Source organism: Anopheles darlingi, chromosome 2 (assembly GCF_943734745.1).
Source record: "Anopheles darlingi chromosome 2, idAnoDarlMG_H_01, whole genome shotgun sequence".
NCBI classification, from domain to species: Eukaryota; Metazoa; Arthropoda; class Insecta; order Diptera; family Culicidae; genus Anopheles; species Anopheles darlingi.
This window is the reverse complement of record NC_064874.1, coordinates 91,346,902-91,368,277: the sequence shown is the minus strand read 5'-3', so window position 1 is coordinate 91,368,277 and position 21,376 is coordinate 91,346,902. Positions and strand designations below refer to the sequence as shown.

The window sequence follows — 21,376 nt, the reverse complement described above, 5'->3', positions numbered from 1 at the left end:
CAATGAGGGGTGGAGAAGGGTGCCACCAAGACAACATACATTGCTTGTTTGGCGATGTGTGTTGTTGTTGTTGTTGGTGGGCTAATGGGAAAATGGAATCCCAAATCTTCCATCCATCTAGTGGCGTCAAACGTTTCGCCAGGAAGCTGTTGACCCTTGGCAGAGCCCCTTATTTGGTGTGTGCGTGCGAGAGAGAGAGAAAGAGAGGAGTCAGACCTGGAATGTGGAACCATTAGGGGGATGGGTGTGTTTCTGCGCGATCATCGGTCAGATGATCTTCACCTTCAAATTGCACCGAGCGTCTCTTCGGCTCCGGCAAATGAATTTAGTTTCCTCCCCTCCCTCCCTCCCTTGCCGCACCCCGTGGTTTTCCCCCGCGGAAAGGGAGTGAAATGAGCATATTCATTTAATGAGTCCCTGGAACTAGTAGGTTCCCTGAAAGACCCTCAAATTAACCATTGTGGTACCCCCGGGATGGGTTTGATCTGTTGGTGCTGATAATCCGACCGACTGGACCGACCGGACCGACCGTCTGGTAATGATGATGACGCGGGGTCCGTTATGTTATGGCCAGACGAGACGAGCTTCCGAAAAATCGAACCAGCGAGGAGGCAGTTCGGCTGCCGGACGGACTGCCTCAACTTCGCGACCGGAGTCTTGATGGGTTGTTCATCTTTGAGGGAGGACGTCGCGGACCCAAAAGTTGAACTCCCCGATGGGATTCCGATTCCTCACCTCACGATGACGACGACAACCGGCGACGACAAAGTGTGGACCACTTTTTGGGTGGAAGTGGCACGAGAGATTTGCACGGTAGGTTGCGTGACGAACCATCATTATAGAAGGCGGTCGGTTGATCACAAAACTGGAGCAGTGTGTGTGTGCGAGGCGTTGGCCGCGTGAGTATAACAGTAACATCGAAGAACCCACGCGAGCTTCTACCATTACCATTTTTACCACCACCACCGCACAATGGTGACAAGGCGGACGAGGCGCCATCGATTGATGGAATTTTGGTTCTGCTTTGAATAGCGTCCCGTCCCTGCCGATGACCTTCATCGGCTAACCAACAACTCTCATTGTTGGAGCCGCGGAAGCATTTCTATTCCCCCGTTCCTTTCTCTTTGTCACTGAACCCTTGACCTCGTGGCACACGCCATCACGCCATCCATGGCGTGATAGGCGTCCGAATGCCCACCCGATGAGGGACTAGGGAATTCCACTCCAGCGATTAGCCTCCGGCACACGAACTACTGTGTTCACCGTTCTACTGTTCTACATACCGGACCGGAGCAGGTGGACCAGGCAACAGACCGGACCGGTAATCAGGCAGCCGGAGCATGAGTTTCGCGTGCGCGACCCCCGGATAGCTAACCGTCGCCAAAGTGGCGACGATGCATCGTCCTAATGTCAATTGATTGATGGTGCGCACCGGCCCAAGGGGGAAGCGGGGAGGAAGGGGGGTTGATCCCGTAATTTCCCGTAATGAAGCGGATGTATCCGGCACCACCACCATCGCCGGGCTCGTCCCCGGTCTCTTTTTGGAGCTATTTCGGGACGCAATCAAACAGAACAATGACCAATTTTGAGTCCATCGATCCCCATTAGCCGGACACAAAGCCGGATCGTGAACCGGGCCATTGTTGAACCGCATACCGGAGCACTACCGGAGTAGCCCTTCCTCTCTCCCCCTCCCCAGAGGGAGTAGTTAGATCGATAATTTGGTTACAATGTCTACATGAACCGGACCAGGTCGGTGGGGGGGTGCATGTTATGATAAGATGTGTAGAGCATCGGCAAACCGGTCATTAGACAGCCGGCGCGGCATTTAGGTTCGTGTCCAATTTTAGAAAATGCAGTCCCCTGTATTGACCGCAGGTTATATAGAGTACCATCTCGCCTGGAGGGTCCATCAGCCGCGGTAGTTAGATCGATCGAAGCGCCCGGTAGGTGCTGGTAATAATATGTTTTCCGTTTCACATAACACGCACCCCTCCCTCCCCTCGTGACCAATTGCTTTGCGTTGTGCTACTGTAGCGTAGCGGTCGTCTCCAAAATTGAGTTCGTGCTCAAGAGTCGGAGAAGTTCTGGAATGAAGAATTTTGATCCTTGACTTGGAAGAGAGGGAGAGGACGCCACTTTGCGTACAATATTGATGTACTGTCGTTATCTCAATTAATCGACTTGACAATACCAAGAGCACTCAATTAGTATCCCCCTGGTTCATGGTTCTCTCCTTCTCCTTAATTCATTTACTTGGCTGGAACATTTTTGCGTTCTTGGAAACACTTGACTCTTGACCTCACGCACAGTTGTCTAATGATGATGATGATGACGATTCTGGCTACTGCGTTGAAGCACGAATGTCCTTTCGAATTTGAAGAGGAATGCAAATTGGATTGGCAGAGGCCAATTACGATTGGGATGGCAAGTGCCTTCGTCCGAGAATAAATCGATGATTTTAATATCGTTAAATTGCTTGCTTGATAGCTTTTCGTCCTTCGGGTTCGGTTATTGTGTTTGCGGGATATGGTCTGTTTGTATTTTGCAATTTATTTGGGTTCAGTTGTTGAGGAAATTGAGTTAAGGAATCCTTTGGCCCATTGTCTTCTATTAATTCCAAAAACATGAAATATTTGGAAGATTAGAAAAACAGCTTGAAGAACATCAGTACATCAAACATAACATTTTGATGAAAGATTTTAAAAAGCATACGGAAACAATCAATGCAATAAACTAACTATATTTTGAAGGAAGTATTTATCCGCTTTAGGTTGCTTTAGTTAATCTATAACAAGCAAAATCAACCTGGTATTTGTTGTGAAACGATAATTATTACTTAGCAGCCTTCAACTCATTTCAATACAAGGAAATGCATAGTTTTTCATGACTTATTACCAAAACCTCGCGCAAGCGAATGTTGTGAGCGGTACATCCGCTCGCAACACAAACGCTTCCCGTTCTTCCTCGCCTCCCCTCGCCTCTGGACAGGGCCAGAACGACTTCCTTCGATGAATTATTGAAGATCAAAGAGCACGAAAAACGTCTCGAGGGACATCGGCGAATGATCTTGCGGGGCAAACGCAAATTAACCGAACGTTTGTGTTTGTGTTTGCGCCACTTCCAACCTGCCCTCGTCGCTGCTGCTTCTCATAATTTTCGGCCGACCCCAATTAGCCCGTTCCCCGGTGACCTTGACCAACGCACCGGGGGCCAACGACTCTCATCAGGTCATCAGGGGATCGATCGATCGCAAGATTATTATGCCGAAAAAACCTAAATAGCGCAAAGCAACGACGACGACGACGACGAAAGGGTTTATGGTCGGCTTCCCGTAACTTGGACCAGCGTGAGGAACGGAATGAAGGATTCCGATTCCGTCGGATCGCCAAAGGGTGATTTACGGCACAAGGACAAGGACAAGGGGGAGGGGGAACGGCCAAAGCGCAGCACTAACACGACCAATAACCCCTCGCGGGGTGGAGGACAAAAAGCATAAACGCATCCGGTGGTCACAACGTTCGCTCGCTCGCTCGCCAGAAGTCCAGAGCAGAAGCAAGCACTGAAGCTCGGAAAGAGCTAAAAATCTGCTCCAGTAATTAATATTGCCAACGTTCCGGTCGTTTCCCCCTGGAGGGTATTTCTTCCACTCCACCACCACTCCACCGGAGTTGATCATAAATCGTACCGTTCGAGCTAGAGATGGAATGGAATGGACTGCGGAACGCGTGGACTTGTCGCTCCTCCGGATGATGGTCCGGCAGATTCCAATATCCAATATCCGTTCCGGGAAGATAACTACCTTGGCGCCTCTTGGCGCTCGGAAATCGATGCCATGACCATCCAAAGCCATGGTTTGCTTTCCTTCCAAGTGGAAGACATCGTCCTGGTACTGCTTGGTTGGCCTGGCTGGCACTGTGTCCATGTTACTGTCAGCCCATATTCCCTTGGATTCTTCGGATTACATCGACAACCACAACTCGGTGACATCTCGAACCAGAAAGCGGCAGACAATGGCAGCAGCGGTTCGATTTCACCTGCCGATGTGTGTGTGTGTGTGTGTAATGCAGGCGACTGATTACAAATCGCGCACCGTCGCGCCCGCAACCCCTTTCCCCAGATTAAACGTCTTGTCCGACTTGGACGGGGTCCGGTGGTCGGTCGCTCGCTCGTCCTGCCGTTCTTTCCTTACGCGAATTCCTCCATTCTATTAATAGCGATTGCATGGATCCAGGTGCCCTCCACCGTTGCTGGAATGTGCTGGAATTAATTATCGACGAAGTGGCAGTTTTATGGCGGCGCACCGTCGTCATCGGGGCAGCCCGGAAGAAGCTCACCACGATCTGTGTGTGTGTGTGTGTCTCCCGTCGTGAATCCCCATGATAAATGAAGGAGCCCGTAACACACCGCACAACGAACGCCCCTCCCCGAAGCACACAGTCTCGTCTCGACGAGAACCCCTCGTCGGTTCCTCCCTCGGATGCGGTGCAGCATAAACATAAAACAATCCAAGCCAATTTGTGGAAATGATTAACGGACGCAAAGGGGAGGGTGGCTTGTTGGTGGAGAGGGGAGGGGTTTCGAGTGCGGATGGTACACGAGAGAATCGATCTTCATCTGATCCTGCTATGATCTCAGACACCACACATACACACTCGGCACACACCACAAACCACCGCATGCTGAAAGGAGGAGGCACCACTCTTTACCAGCGGCACTCGATCTTATCCGATGCGATACGAGCGAAGTTGGGGAGGGGGGTCTGGGGGGCGCCCCTCTCTTCTAAGAAACCATTTATAACGCGGTTTAATTAGTGTCAGCCGTCGCACGTCGTGGTCGTCTTGGTCGAGAAGAGATCAACGAGTCCAGCAAAACGGACGATGGAAGAAGACGCACCGAGAGATGCGTTAACCATTTTGTTGACTGAAATCCATTAAAAGCTGTTGCTACATAGTGCGCGGATATAGGATCTCAAGATAGCGCTCGTGTGCTCTCTGTGAGCTCACATTTCCATCGCTGGATCGCTGGAAGCGCTGGCCAAGACCGCTCGTGTCTCTTCTGAGCATAACAGGCGCGCGCGAGGGAGAGAAGCCAACGCCAACGACATGTCGGTACTAATTATAGGGCAGCGCGCGCGTAAATTGATACGCGCCCAGCGTTTAATCAGCTGCCCTAAGTACGGGATTGAGCAAAAAAAAAGGGCTTATTAAAATCAGAGCAGCCGAAGTAGCAGTGGATACCCGGCTGGGGGGGAGGAGTGCCATGCGATGCTTTTGTTCTCAAGTTATTCCTGGGAGTGCCCCTAGGGCCGAATACGTCACCTGTAAGTCACGCGAGTAACACTGGTGGCTCTTTAGCCACCGACAGTGAACGAGCCACGACGGGGCGAGAAGCCTGGCATACGGTCCACAGACACGCACACGAAGACTGTTAGACCGCAGTCTCTGACCCCAACCAGTCTGGCCATTGATTATTGTAATTAATGCTTATTAAGTTTTACTAGCCGAAAGCGTCCATTTTTCGGATGTGTGTGTTTATGTGTGTGTCTGTGCAGCGACTTCGGCTGTTGCCAAACATCGAAACTCGGTCCATGGCCGTAATTGTTGGTAATCGAACTTCAAATATTAACTCGAAACTCAACAACGCAACACACAGAGAGAGAGAGGGAGAAAGAGCAAAGGTTGTCTGCGTCTTTTGTGGGGGTCTGGCGGAACGAACTGCCCAAAAATGAGGTTTCAAATTTCGCACAGACTCGCGAGGTGCCGAAGACTGGTGTTGAGGGGACGCTCTGTGTAGCCTGAACGCTCCTTCACTGTTTTCAACCAACACAGGGGGCCCAAGCGCTGGGGCTGCTGCTGCGTGGATGTTTGGTTTCGCCGCAAGCTTCGCCGAAGAAAAGCAAACCCGAGCGAGACCCGAGACAACAGAACCGCTAATTAAGATGTAAGCGGCATCGATGATGGACTGTCGATGCTGCGCCCACCACGATCAGCAGACAAGCACAGGTTGCGCTGTCGTTGACGGTCGGCCGCCACCCCTGCGCTGATGTTAATGTTTATGTTATGTTTCGTGAGATTCGTTTTTGGGCATTTTTTGGTGGTGAGAACTTGCGAGAAGTTGCGGACGACGGAGAGGAGGATGCCGCAAAAAAAAAAAAAACAACGCGCTGGCAATTTCGTGTGTCTGTGTGTGTGCGTATCGTTTCGAGGTTTTCGGGCCACTTCCGCATGGCTGTCGCGTTGCAGGACAGGGGGTTAAGGTCTCTCGCACCACGTCCCGCCGGAGGTGGTTGGGAAGACACGCTTTCGATGCGAATCGAGCACATCGTTTCATCAAATTCCACCTCCCAAGGGTGGGGGGAATTTTATGTGTGTCTGACCGAGGGCCGTGTGTGCGTGTGTATTATGTGTTTGATGAATGCGCAGTGAGGCAGACGGAGGCCGCCCATCAATTGTTGCTGCGGACGCCTCGGAACCAATTGCTAAATGTGCTGCTTCGCCTTCGGAGCGCAGCGGGATGTGGCCAGACCAAGCACTAGACACCTTCTTGCACAACACCACGACAAACGCACCGATGATCTGATGCTCCAAATCGGACGTACGTACGGCCGCATTGCTGTGACCTTCTCGTCATGTGGGAAACTGAAGCGGTTAGAGTTTCTACGATTGCGAAATGGTTCAACTGCGCAAACCTTGGCGAAGCCCTGAAAGCGCCCGCCATGGGAACGCTACAATAACATTCACAACAACTGCAACTGCACTTCCGAAAATCGTCCGTCGTATCCGTCGTCACCAAGCCGTCCAACGACGGTGATGATGGTTTTTAATTAAATAAAATTACCTGAGACACCAGATCCTGCCCCCGGGGTCTCCGCGACACACGACACAAAGGCTTATAATTAATCTCTAGCCTTCCGGAGGCTCTAGCCGCGCGTGGACCGAAACCGAACCGCCCGGACCCCGGACCCCGGTGATGATCGTGATGATTAATTTAAATACACAGAGACAACCGGCATCGGCCGGGGATGATATTTGGGATTAACCTTTAAATGGGGTCGAACCTCACCGTCGTTCCGGCCTTCGGCAGCGCGTGGTGCCAACCGAAGAGAGACCAGGGAAGAGGCGCATTTGGCCCGATCCGTTCCGGTGTGCATCATAAATATTATCCGCATATTTCCACCAGCGAGACCGGAGAACCAGCGACCTGGGTTCAGTGTGAGGTTTGCTTTGCGTCCGGAAAGACGTTGGCCGGCCTCGATCATGGTGGTGGTGGTGGTGGTCACCGTGGAGGTGGAAAGATGAGCAACCCAGCCAGTCGCGAACGACGAATGGAAAGACGATGATTGATTGAGACTCGCGAGAGGGTAGAGGTTGTGTTCGTCGATGCATGACCAACTGGATTCGGGCAAGGATTAATGGATGATGGTTGGTCGGGAGGATCCGATATTTGCCCACCACCCAGTGACATGCCAGCCCTAGCGGCCATCTTGCTGGAAATCTCTTCGGCGCCTGATGATGGCTATTTAGCTTCGCAGCTTTGCATGCCTGCGGCCTAGCCCTTGAGGTTAATGCGACTGACCATCGAGCATCTGCTTTCTCTCCCTGTCCCTGTCTGTCTGTCTGTCTGTCTCTCGTAGTGGAACGGTGTATCGTCAGATTAATGGACTTGAGTTGAAGCAACCGGTCCATTTCCCAGAGGAAATAGTTGGGATTGCATTTCAATCATCCCGCAACGCGAAACCTGCCACCTATATGCTGATGGATGCTGCAAATGTGCCACAAAGCACAATGTACCTTATGCGTTCCTACGGGACCGCATTCTTGAGCGAGAGTACTTGACAGCTGAAGAGCACGCATCAAAAACAGACGAAGACAGTTCTAAGGGACGCCCAATCAAAGGTTAATTAGTAATTAAGAGCGAAATTGACTTTTGTCACGCTCTGGTACACGTGCGAAGGCGAGCGAGAGCAGTTAAACTGTCTTGACGGCTTTAAATTTATTCATGTCCATACCCCTCAAATTGGCAACCAAGCTTACCACACCCACACACAGACAGCGCGTTAGACACGAAGTGAACATTAACTGCTTCGCCATTTCCCCGGCATTACCACCGGTTGACGCCTTTCCATTGGTCAACGAACCGTACAGTAGGGATTGCTGATCCCGGGGGATTTGAAATGGAAATGTCGATGTCCCCATGTTCCGGACCCCATCTGTCCGTTTTCACATAATACAATATACCGTAATTAAGCATCAAACTGCGGGTTGTCGGGTGAACCATACACCGGCGGTACCGGGCCGTATCCTGAAGGGCATAAAAACGAGAGAGAGAGATAGAGAGAGAGAGATAGAGAGAGAGAGTACCATGCGCCTCCATCACTGCCACTGCCACGTGTTCGGGTTCTGTCTGTCTGTCTGGCTCGCGGTTATCGCGTCTGGAAGGGTAAAAGGACCGATTCGCACCGTCGGCCTTTTAAGTGCAATTTATGTTGGCCGATTGGACACTTCCGCCCATTTCCGGTCGGTTCGAAACCCCGGCAGACCAAACAGCAAATTGCGTTCCAAAATCACCCCTCTTATCGAAATGGTCACGTACAGGCAGTCCAGGGAAGTATGTAGTATGGGGACATTGCAGCCACTGCGCTTCCTCCAGTGTGCGTCTCGCTAGGTGTGTGTGTGTGTGCACAAAGGCCAGCATCCTTTTCGGCTCAAGGATTGATGTTTTAAAATCGCTCTCAACCAGTCGCCGGATAAACAACGGAATCGTGGCGAAAGGGGCGTGAACGGAATGGCGAATTTGGACGTGTTTCCCCCCCCCCCTCTCTGTACTTCCTTCCCTTCTCTGGCGTGTGCTGTGCGATTTTAATTTAAATATTTGCAACAATCCCTTCCGTGAGGTGAGTTTGCAACATGCAGCGCAAACCCTTCGCCAAGAGACGGCTCCGGTGGTCCCGAATGCTGTGATGCTGATGAAATTTCCCCCTTTCGGAAAACTTCCCGATGGCACGCTGTGGTGGTCGGGGCTGAGCTCACCGTCGTGCGGATCCAGGATTTAAATTAAAGCTAGACGTCGAGGGAGGTGTACATAAGTGGCATGAATTTTAAAGCGGTACTCCTACCGGTACGTGAGCGGCGAAATGTTTGCGTACGGGGGAAAGGGGTTGGTTTGCCAATTCGACGCTAGGATAAACCTTGGTAGACCGGTCCAAGCGGTTGGATCAAACATCAAAAGATCCGAGGGAGTGAGAATAATTTATGATTGAGGCACGTTTTGCGCTCAACACAGCGTCGTTGTTGGTACATTAACTGCAAAACGGCGACAGAACATTTGTCGAGTGCCATTATTGATGAAGCGGCCAAGTACAGTAAGCATTATGCAAACAAAGCACTTTGATATAGCATCGTAAAACGTACTGGATTTGCAATGAAAATACCAGCACCGACGATTTGCTTTAAATATTTGTATTGTGGTGATTGCTTTTTAACATTTTCGATTGAAGTACTGGCTCTTTTTCGCTCTCTCACACTCTCAGCCACGCGCGTGATGGATTACACACGAGTGATTGAGCGATCATCAGCATCAGTTTTGATTCGTGCCCATTTATCATTCATTGTTTTACGGCCCCGTTTGCTTATCAAGAGATGTTTGAAAGCGGTACAATATTTGTTTACTCATTTCACTCATTTTTCAAACGTGGTTTTGGTGTGGTAACCAACTCGCCGTTTGTTTTGCATATGCATAGTTCAATTTAATATAAAAGAATTAAAAGGTATTACAAATCTACTTACCTACTTATCAGACGCTACAAAAACGTAGTGTCTTGGAGTGCTAAAGAAATCTCTTCGCGATCAAAAGCCGCTGCGCTCCAATTGAACAGCCTTTACATTTTTTCGAAATCGGCTGCTTCGGTGGTTAGCTGTACTACTCCTTCTCTATTGTACAAACTCTAAGAAGACTTTACAAACTGGGTCGTCGTCGGCAATTCTCATGACATGCATAGTTCAGAGAAGCCCTGCACGTTTCATAGTATGCACGGCAGCAAGAGCGATATTTTCAGTGTTCATGGTCGTGTTCATTTCTTGAATATCTGAAAATTATGATAATTCAAACAGAAAAGGATATTGTTCTATACATCTCTAATAGAATTTCAATATGCCAAAATATTTGTTGTGGAAATTGATGTTGCCTTGAAAGTAAATAGGTTTATAACAAAGTTGTAACAGTTACAGTACAATCATCACGAATCATCGTCAATCATCTTATTGTTAAACATTCAATAATTTCATCACCGACCATTAGCAGCTAAACACTACCCATAAGTGGCTTAAAATGAAATGTTACTTTTGTTGCTAAAATACATCCCTACCCCCTCCCTCCCAATTTCACGGGATGAATGCCTATTATCGGGGACAATACTCAATTCCCGCCGCTACTGCCGGTGCCGGTGCCGGTACCGATGCCTCATCCCCATGTGATGAGTTGTGCAATTGTTCCGATGCAACCCTTTACGCAATCACGTACCGTTCCGTGCCGTTTTGCGAATGCTTTAATGTTGTAAACCTGCTGCCACCGCTGCTGCTGCTTCAAATCATTGCGTTCTCCCCCGCTCCACGGCCTCCCGTCTTGCTACAAGACGACGCGAATCGAATCGCAATAAAATGCGATCGAGCGCGAAAAATTACCATACAAATGACCATAAGTTGTTGTTGAGTAGCGTGTGCGCATCGTGTTGTTATTGCTCGGGGTAGCTGGCCAGCACGGCACGGCACGACACTGGCTTACCCTCGATAATCGCACCACCAAGGCAGGGTGGGCCTTAAATTCGAACAAATTGCTAGTCATTTTTTTCCCGCGAGTGTTCCGCGCTGGCTGCGGTTCCGGAGTTCTATCGATAATAGCGCGATAGTCCGGCGTCCCCCTTCTGGGCGATTCTGCGCGTTGAACGCACGGTAAACACTCTCCAGGGCTTAGCCACTCCTTGTTCTCTGCAGCACGCGCTGTTGGCGAAAGATCAGCACGCGATCACATTTCACCAGCGCTTTAGTGGTCTGGGTCTGGGGGAATCATTTGCCGCAATTTCCATAACTCCATGCAGTACAACCGTGGTTTCAACCCAGCGCATACTCTCTCCCTCTCTCAAGGAGAACTCCTTACTGGAACCACTCCAGGAATGCACTGCGAAGGAGTGCCGGCCAGCCGGTATGGCTACACTTTATGATACGATCACGATCGTTTGTTAAGCTCCGAGACGTGTACGGTCCATGTTCGCTTGAGTGCGCGGTCTAAACCGTGTCCTTCAGGACTCGCGGCTCGGTGCAAGGTCACGTCATGGCAGTATCGGTCGCCTATCTCTCCGACCGAGGAGCGGGATATTCTTCGTTGCAATTGGCTCAAGTAAGCATTATCTCGATCCTTGATCGGTGTGACAGCAAAAGATACAAAACACGCAGCCATTGCGCGTACTGCTGCACTGCTGCACCCATCGGCGGTGTAAGTGGTCTCCGATGGGTTGTCGAGAATGTCACACCGGACGGAACCGAACCCACTGGACGGCGGATAACGAGCAGTTCCTGAACCCGTACAGCTCGGTTTCTCGCACGAATACATAATGTTCTGACAAACGGACCGTACCTGGCACAACCGCCGAGCACAGAATTGTGTTGCTTGGTAATCGAATTAGCGTTATGGAGCGTTAGCGGCAGCCCCCGAACCGGTGTCACGTGCCTTCGCCAAGTTCTTGCCAAGTAAACCAAGAGTCCCACGAGACCGAGGGCCGAGGTACTATACGCCGGATGTCTGTCACCGTTTTACGCCGTGATATCCAAAAACACACCACCCCCGTTTAGTCATGTGCCATGTTCCGGAAACAGGCAGGCACGTCACGGCGGACAGTTGCGAGCGAGCCGCGAGTAAAAGGGCGAACCCCTTTTCCCCATGTTCTATGCCGAGGCGATGCGTGCTCGTGAGCGATTTACATAATTAATTATTGATTTAATATTAAATGTAGTTCCCGGCCACGATGCCATATGCCAGCCATATAGCCATCGGGGCCTAGTTAATGAAGCCGCGCGACGACACAAGATGTTCCAATGTTGTTATTGGCCAACTGGTGCATTTGCAGCGTGTGCCGTGTTTGCTCGAAGGCTGAGCCGCCCCGAGTAGCAGTAGTGGTCGCGTGTGTGTGAAGTTTCGAAAACAAAACAAAGATTTATTCACCACGCCACCAACCAACCAACGCACGCACGTTCACGCAATGCATTGGCACTACTGGGGCCATGCATGCGCTGCACTCGATTGCTGCAGCAGCGGCAGCAGAACTCGTTGGTCGGTGGTCCATCGCATGCAGCGCCGGCTGTCAGGTTGTGGTGTCGGACATGCACATCATCTGACCGACTGACTGACTCTCTCTCTACCGCGTTCCAGTTAAAGCCAGTCTATAAAGCACGACCCACGACCGGCGCACCATAAATGGTGGCTTTTTTATGATTTAAAGATTGTAATTTTATGCAAATCATCGGTCGAACATTATTTTTAATGGTAATGCTACATTATGTTGTAAACAATTTATTCGCTTACTCCTCTCGCACTCATCCTCACACTGGCTCCCATGTTTTTCTCCCATTTCAATTCCTCATACCTGGGTGGGTTGAAAATTAAATAAATAAAAAAAGCTCCCTAATTAAGGCATGATTAAATTACAAAAGCACCGGAGCGTTCATATCGCTGTGTGACAAATTGACTCACCTGAACTTCATTCGACACGACCAAGTGCCGTTCCCCCCTTCCCGGGGAATCGGGGAACCGGTTTACCGGCTCGCTGGCATACATCGGCCGCCACCCTGGCCAGTACCTTGCAACCAGCATAACAATGAGCTGCGAACTTATTTATCCGCACCTTTATGCTGCTCGTACGCTCTGATCTGCTCCCGGTATCACTTATCTGGTTAATTAAAGTTTTCCAACTTCTTCAGTTGCGGTATGCGTATGCGGGCGCCACCTGCGCGTCCATCCTCGATGCAAGGGAGAGAATAGCATCCCTTCGAATCGACAGTCCCAGCTCCACCCGAAGGCGCCAGTTGTTCTTGTTGTTGCTGTTGAAAACTTGCGTTGAGTGTTTTTAATCAAGCTTCTGGCTGGCTGGCTGGCTGCTCGACCTGGCACGTTCCCGCATCGCGTGAAAGAGTGGCCCGATGCTAATTGGCCTCCCAGTGGGTGGGCACGGGTTGGTTACATCACCGAATAGGCCGGGAGGCTCCAGGGTGTAGCAGCGAGGGTTTTAAAGCGAAGAAGATGTATGCAGCAGCTGACAGAACGCATCCATCAGTGTCCAGAGGAGCGTGCCAGTCAGAGTGCAATGTATTGATTGTTTCTTTTCCGTTCCCCCTGGCATGGAAAGGATTATAACACCCAGCCCAGGTCATCTCGATTAATGTGCCCTTTGCTTGTTCGACAGCGATTAATATCGTCAGACTTTAGTGTTTTATTCATTAACACCTGCCGTGAAGTCATTTGTTTCGCAATCTGCATTCGAGCGCAATCTGCATCACAAATGAAAGTGTCTCTTTTTTACATGCATTCTTTCGTCGGAATCGATCGGTTCAAAATGAGATTAAAAATGTTTTCTGAGCCAAATGCCCATTTCCAGGATCGCCCTTATCGGTATCACAAATCATATTACCGTACGGCTCTCTGACCGACCGAGATAAGCTGCACCGCAGTATGCAATGCAATTATTTCGTTTATCATTTAATCCCGATAATTTATCGCTTAAATTCCACACGCACACTACCTCCGCACTACACGACCTGCGAGCGAGACCTTTTGAAATGATATTTGCGGCCTCTTTTCCTGCATTCCGGTGCCAGACGGGCGGACATCCAGTCCCATTCCCAACGCCAACCACCAATCGGTGCCGATTCGATGCAAACCGGACGCAAAATCAAATTTGCCAATCCATTGCACGAGACACACACACGGATGGACGGACGCTAAACTCTCAGACGGAACCCTCGCGCCGGTTAATTAAACGTTCAATTATGCATAAATCTCCTGAAGTGCATCCGTCGGTCTCCTCCTGCCCCTGCCACACCTGGTCTCCACATCTGCATTCCTCACATCTGCCCTGCTGTTGCGGCTGCTCTGTTCAATTAAGCCAGATCACATACGTGAAAGCGCGCCACTATCCATTATCGAATTTCAGGCATTTAGCGAACCCGCCGACGCCGACGACCGATCCGTTATGCTGCTATTAGTTGCGGAAAGGTTTTCTTATTCCAGGCTCTCTCTCTCTACTCGCAACCATGTTTCCTGCTTTTATGATGAAAAATGCAAATGTTGTTTCCTTCTTTTTTGTTTCGCATTTATGTTGCAAGCATCAGGCCGGCCGGTGGTTTCTGGTTCCTTTTACCTCTTTTTGTTCTGGCGCTTTTATTCGCATTGATCGGCGCTTATGGGTTAATTGTCAATTAACGGAGCGAAAATAGCCGTTAGTGGTAATGCGGCGCGCACTGATTGAAATGGATGTCGAGGGGGTTAAATATCGATTTTAAAATTTCCTTCACTCCCCCTCTCTCTCTTTCTCTCTTTCTCTTTCGCCCTTTACTAATGTCGGCCTCCCGGTGAACGGAAGTGAAACATTGAATCTAATGTGTATTTTCCCCGATTTTTCTCTCCTCTTTTTATCCTTCGGTTAGAACTCATTGTCATTGTGTGGAGTACTGGATTGTTGGACTCACGAACCAAACGAACCGTTGAGCGCTTGACAGCGAATGAATTGTAATCGTCGCCGGCATCGTCGTCCTTGCATATCGTGCAACCTTGCAGCGCCTCACGCGGCATCACGAACGCCAGCACCAACGGAATCGTAAGCGGATAGAATCCTTTTAGTGTTCGATACTACGGAAAAGCTACCTGCCACCGACCGTCACGGTTCACCCCCCGCTTATGGTCGTACGTCGCGATTGAACTGATGTGCCCTCGAAGGGCTTCGGCGGGTATCGAAGGCATCGTCAGCAACGGAAAATGCATTAAGCGACGGAAAAAAGTGGTAAGCTATTGATACCTTCAACTAGATGAATCCATTAGGGCAGATAGTGTGCACCGTGGACTAAGCGAAGAGCACTACTAGCTATTCAACAGATCTGAATCCTAATAAGCTGCATTTCAAAATAGTACCCACATTTAATTGGATTTATGTTCTTTAAAGTAATGTTGCTTTACCTATTATTTTTCATCAACATTAACTGAATATCCTTATAGACCTCGATATAGAAATTTGGGTCTGCTGCATTCAAGATAGCCGCAATGCACTTAGTGTCAATCGAACGACATAAAAGGAAGTTACTTTTTTAGTAACCGAATCCGCATATACTACCACGGGCACGGGTCCATCAAAAACGGTATCTTTGATCCTCGCGGTTCACCCTCACGACGATGATTGCCTTTTACGCCTGCAGACCCACATCAAAAAGTCAAACATTCAATCAGCCAAAGTGCTGAACAAATAGCGACGCTCACAATGGCAAACACGGGCCTCGCGAGCGCCAGCACCACCGCCATGTGCTCACTGTTGTTGTTCTGTGTTACCCATCGAAAAGGATCGCCAACGGCGACACGGTGACACGATGGTGACACGGCTCATTTGCCTCACTTGACATTGATCCGTGGCGACCTCGCGGACCAAGCACGAACCGGAGCGTTGCTCAAACATTTGCAATGGCGCTCAATGCATTTATGCGCGGGGCAACAGAACCAGAGCCAGAGCCAGACCAGGGCTCGGTGGACGGCGAAGCGAGCTGTTTGCGAATTCGATTGCGTGAAGGATGCAATGGAAGTACGAAATTCGAGAAGAATGATGATCTAATGGAGCCCCGGGGGAGAGCGGTGAGCAGAGGATTGCCGTCTGCGTAGCGTCCTTTGGTGACCTCTCTTAAGTGGATTAACTTTTCGTTAATTTCATCACAAATGAACTGTTGCTGGACACGTATACGCTGGTCAGTTGGATGGTGGTAAAAGAAATAATCAGTTTTCCTTCTTTGGTTTGTGAGATCTGTGGCGTGTTCCAAGAACTCGGTCGCATTACGGCAGTTATGACCAAGATTCAATTAAAAGCTGTATAGTTGGGGTACTGTTGACCAACGGTCTTTGGTTAAATTAGCCAAAAACGCAGAAAATGAATTGTGTTTAACTTTGCATTTGATATAACACAATGCCACAAATTTCCCACATTACCCAGAAGACGCATTCTTGTTCAGAGATTTAACAACGTACAGAACGACGAAAAGCATCAAACATAAGAAAATATACAAAATATCATGAATGGCATAACGCAACTAGTTCACATCCTGATAAATATTTGATGAGTTTTTGAGTGTCTGGTGACGAAAAAGGGAGAAACGGGTCAAAAAAAGCTGTCCTTTCACAATAGGGAACATTCTGCGGTAAAACATCGAAACATGTCCAGCAAAAACTCGGCAAAACTGCTTGTTTGACCTCCGCTGCAAGCTGAACAAAGCTCTTTCGCCTTGCTTGCCGTGCAAAGCTGACGTGTGTCCGGGCAGCCTGGCAGACTCGAGTTGAGCACAATCCTTTCTTCCTTTTCGCATGGCCATCAACGTCAACTCAAAAAATAAGCGAACAAAAAGTGGTCCCTTTTTATCCTTGCTTCTTCAGCCGAGCAAATCAGACGACCAGGCGGGTCCCTCTGTTACTGACAGATGCCACGGTGCTAGTCGAGAAAGGGGAAGCCAGCTCTCGGTAGGGGGAGAAAGTTTTACTTGGTTCTCGTCCCGATAACGATGAGCGTTTGAAGCCCTGTTAACTGACACCATTCTATCGGGTAGTCGGATGAATGTAGCAGCATCGATCGATTGAAGTCACAAAACATTAATTGCAAAGCGTTTGTGTCGTCGACTCCATTTCGTTTTGTGAAAAATACAATCGACTTGTGATATCTGTCCGGCACCACACGGCACGGGGACTCTACTATACCTGGCCGTTGGACACCTGTTGGACGGTCCATCTTGATCGTATGTTCTGGGATGGGATGTTACCGATGAATGCACTCCACGCCTTACACCCAGACCCAGCCAGCATATTCGGTGACTAATGTCCCTTCGCGGCCTTCGCCAAGTGGCATGTTAGGTCGGCAAGGGCACGAACAACGACGACGACGACGCCGGCGACGTGATGCCTTCAGCACACCATAAAATCGTAAACGTGCACCTCGTACTAATCGCACAAAACCGCCCACCTACCACAATCCTCCCAAGGGACGCATGAGCGTCTCGAGAGCGCGTCACCTCGTACATTTGACCCAGCAATTCAGCGCCAGCGATTCATTGACCCTGACCATGGTGTGCCAGGTTTATTACGATGAACGCGCTAGTTGGCCAAGAAAGGGCGCGCTCTCCTATGCGAATCCGTTCCCGCTGATCCATCAACAAGCGGGGACTGACGTAAGGCGCGATGATTGCGGCGGACACCGTTGGCCATCCGTGTGAAAATGTCCCGCGGCGCCGTATGTAGCGGGAGTTTGGCAGCGTCTTCTGGAATCCCTTTTGCTGCTCCATCATGCCTGGTGAAGAGCCGGTCGTGTGATAGTCATCGCGGCATCGCCAAGAAAGAGAGAGAGAGAGAGGGAAGAGCGCGCCCCCACCGAGCACACTCCTTTGCGGCGCTCGACACCGAAATGCCGTTGCATACATGCGGGGCCCCACCGTTTCTCAGGCCCAACATACAAGCCTACAGCAACGTGCACTTGCCACGAGTGCAATTATGCAACCGGGATCACACACCGGGTGGTGTGCAGCATTTGCATCTAGCTGCTGCTGCTGCTGCTGGCGCCGGCAAAGTTCCGACTCGGGCTGCATTTCAATGATGGGTGCAGTCCGGCGAGCGCCTCCGCCTAAGGTCACCTCTTTGGAGGCGGTTTTTCGGGGCAGGACACCGGAGCAGACATCGACGTCGTGGTTTTTGGTGCAAAATTCCGGATCACACGGGTTGTGCTGCCAAAAGCTACGAAAGTTGATGCGAGCAGCGTGTGGTGCGTGGAATGTTGCGGAACGGACATCGCTAACCCGACCCGACCCACACCCACACCATTCCCCCCTTAAGCGATTCCCTTGGCTGTCATTAATTAGTCTGTTTTCTGTGTGGAATTTTCACACATTTGCTCTGCTTTATGTGCTGCGTGCGTTCTGGCGTTCTAGTAGCATTCTTGGGCAATAATGGGCGTGTGCTTTTGACCTCAGTGGTGCCCATCGGGGGACGCCTCTGGAGTGCGGGAATCTAGAAAGTTTTGCTGTCGAAGGCACCCACCACCGGCTTGGTAATGTGAGAGTTTGGCTTCCATAATAAGCGCTACGACCGCTCCCGGTCGCAAAGCAAGCGATAATCACATTAGCATTCACTACATTTATGGACGCAGCAGGTTCCTTTGGTTGGTAAGACAAGCGGGGAAATCGGAAAAGAGCACGCAATTAAATTCAATTTTCTACACCTCACACACTTTATACAAATGAGGATGTGTGTTTCAAGTCGATTCCAAACACAGCTTTGTCCCTAAAACGACTTTGTTGTTCTGTCGCTCCCAAGGAAGCGAAACCAACAGGGAGTTTCACAGTTAGTCATCCACGGTTGCGGTCCACTTTTAACCCTCTTTTCACTGTGTGTTGGTTTGCGTTGCGTCCCATATTTGCACAGATACGGTCGAAATCAAAGTGTTAATTAGCCCAACCAACTTGGGGAAAACCCCGTGAGCGACAGTGTATTGGAATGTTCTGATCGATCGATGCCCAAGATGCATGCGTTCGGCAACAGGTCTTGCCAGTTTTGCATTTAAAATCTTCTAAAATTTTCCATAATATTTACGAGTAGTGTTTCCTGGTTTCAACATGCTGGCTCTTATCAACAGACAGAATGGAAGTCGCTATTAAAATGAAGTGTAGAGGATGCATTTCAGTTTCGCTTTTAACTATTATACAGCTCGCTCACTGGCTTGCAACATTGTGAATCGATGGAACAAAGAGCCAAAGGCCAAGTTCGTCCAGAACATTGTTGCTTGCTAATCACTAAAACCTCTTAGCGACGACACCATCAAACTGACGCGATAATCAGGTCCACCGGAACACCGAACGGAATGACCTTCAAATGTGGTCTGGCGAGTGCGAAAGAGAGGGAGTCCCCCCGTCCAAAAAACAAAAAAAACAACAACTCCATTTCGACAACTGTGGTGCGTGGACGTTTGCTTGTTTCCAGAACATTTCGTCTCGTACGGCCGGTTAGATATTCCTTCCTTGGCCGCCGTTTTTTGTGTTTTGCCTCGATCTGCACCTTCAACCTTCAACCTCACGAAGTTGTAAACCGCGCTGTTGGAGTTAGGAGTATGACATCAGCTTGTTAGTGGTCCAGGGTTTCAATGCTACGATCGGATCCCATCTGCTCGAGCCAACGATAGGGAAGTCCAGCTCAAGGCTACGGAGGCTTCGACCATCTCGTGTCCGAGAAGGGTTCCGTTTACTGCTTGGATCAGGAAGGTTAACGGATGATCCTCAGAACAACGTGGACGGTTTGAAGCGTCTTCATTTACAATATCCTAACTCGAAGCGTTAGCGCTGACATCACTGCACGGGAATTCATGGGCTCACAGCATGAACTCCCAGTCCTTTCCGATATCACCATCATTCTCCGGGAGGCCTCTCCGTGGAGGCACAATGCCCATCGCTCATCCCCGATGTCTAGCGATGAGGTGATGAATCAATGGGCACCACAGAACTGACGTTTGAAGGTGTTCGCGTAAGGTACACGCGCTCAATAATAGTAATGACGATCGTGATCTCAATCCCTCCTTCGATCTCCTTCCATCGGTATGGCTCATCGTTCTCATGGCATGATTCGTGCATTTCGCACCGTTGTCTATGACTCACACTCGTTTGAATTCTTTTCGTCATTCGTCTCTCTCTCTCTCTCTCTCTCTATCTCTCTCTCTCTCTCTCATCCCTCTCATCTCTTTGCATTGCAGATCCCGATCGGTGGTACTGCTGCTGGGAATCGAAATTCCAACGGTGAACGCGTACGACGGCAATTGCGGAACGGAACATTAAAAGCGATGACACAGATTGCGGGACGGAGACCGATTTCGACCGCACCAACGCTACGGATTGCCGGAGTTTGCTGGAGCCGAGAGACGACGACGACGAGGTCATCCCTGGTAGCGGTGGATCAGTGAACAAGTCGCACCGGAACCGAAACTATCGAAGGCCTCTACGGTGTGCCCTCGATCGCCAGCAGTAGACGGTAGTCCCCTTCTGCACATCAGCTCTTCGCGACCTTTTCCGTTTGGCGGGACCAAATAACGCACTCTAGAGCGACCACGCACCCCGGCACTGTAGTGAGGGTGTGCGCACACTTTAGCTACCCAGATCTTGTGCATCTAGCCTTGTAGAGCTGCCTACCGAGGAGGTGGTCCCCCCCCCCTCCCTCCCCTACTGCTTTCACCGGTGATCCCGAGCTACGCGTAACGGCCCCAAACTGAAGCTCCCAAACGTCATCAGAATGCGTCGCAATTGGCTTCTGCGCTGCAGCATCCTCATCAACCTGGCGGTGCTGCTGTACATCGGCAGTCATCTGCTGATCGGCAGCGGCAACTTCGCCATCGGTCCGGCCTACATCATCTCCGATGAGATGCTGAAGCAGTCGGCCTCTGCCGCACAGTACAAGCCATTCCTAGCATCAGCGCAGCAACAGCAGCAGCAGCAGCAGCGGTTACTTGCAGAAGCCGAACAGCAGCTATACGAGCAACAACAGCAACAGCTTCTACAGCAGCAACAGCAACAGCAGCAGCAGCAGCAGCAGTCAACACAACAAGGGCACAGCAATTTAGTGTTAAAAATTCAAGAAAATGGGGTAAGTTTCGGGGACAGCAATGCGCTTTTATGGGGTTCTTAATGAGCAGCATAAGCTGCCCGGTCCGGTCTAAAGGTCAACCTGTTCAGGCAGTGTCTGAGCTGCCGAACGGAACAGCCACGCCTGGCACGTGTTAATGCAGCAATAAAAAGGCTTTTTTCGGGGTTCGAGCATTTACCAGGGACATTTAGGGCGCTGGTTTCTATGGCTTTAATGGCGACACTTTTTCGGGGACATGCATCCAGCGAGCGACATGCTGTCGCGTGACGCTGAACGGTGGTGTGCAATGATATACGCCAATCACGCGCACGCTAGGGTAGGTCTCGATCCAAAAAAGCACTTCAGGTATTGATTTAGAAAAGGTAAAACCAACCCTCCACCCGGCTAATTACTACGCTGCCCACCACGGTTCGGTGTAATTAGAGAACTTTGCGAGACAAACAATATCCTTCATTTCATGCTACGCTAATTG

The 21,376-nt window shown here is 50.1% G+C and overlaps 1 protein-coding gene across 1 annotated transcript in view; it reads left to right on the top strand.

Annotated features, from left to right (window-relative positions):
• The window catches only part of LOC125952879 (beta-1,4-glucuronyltransferase 1-like), a 78,930-nt gene that overhangs the window by 50,938 nt on the left and 6,616 nt on the right, over positions 1-21,376 (top strand). Inside the window, exons 3-4 of the mRNA XM_049682634.1 lie at positions 14,694-15,046; positions 20,021-20,904. Of these exons, the coding sequence (XP_049538591.1) occupies positions 20,554-20,904 (351 nt within the window). The 5' untranslated portion in view covers positions 14,694-15,046; positions 20,021-20,553. The remainder of the gene's footprint in view (positions 1-14,693; positions 15,047-20,020; positions 20,905-21,376) is intronic.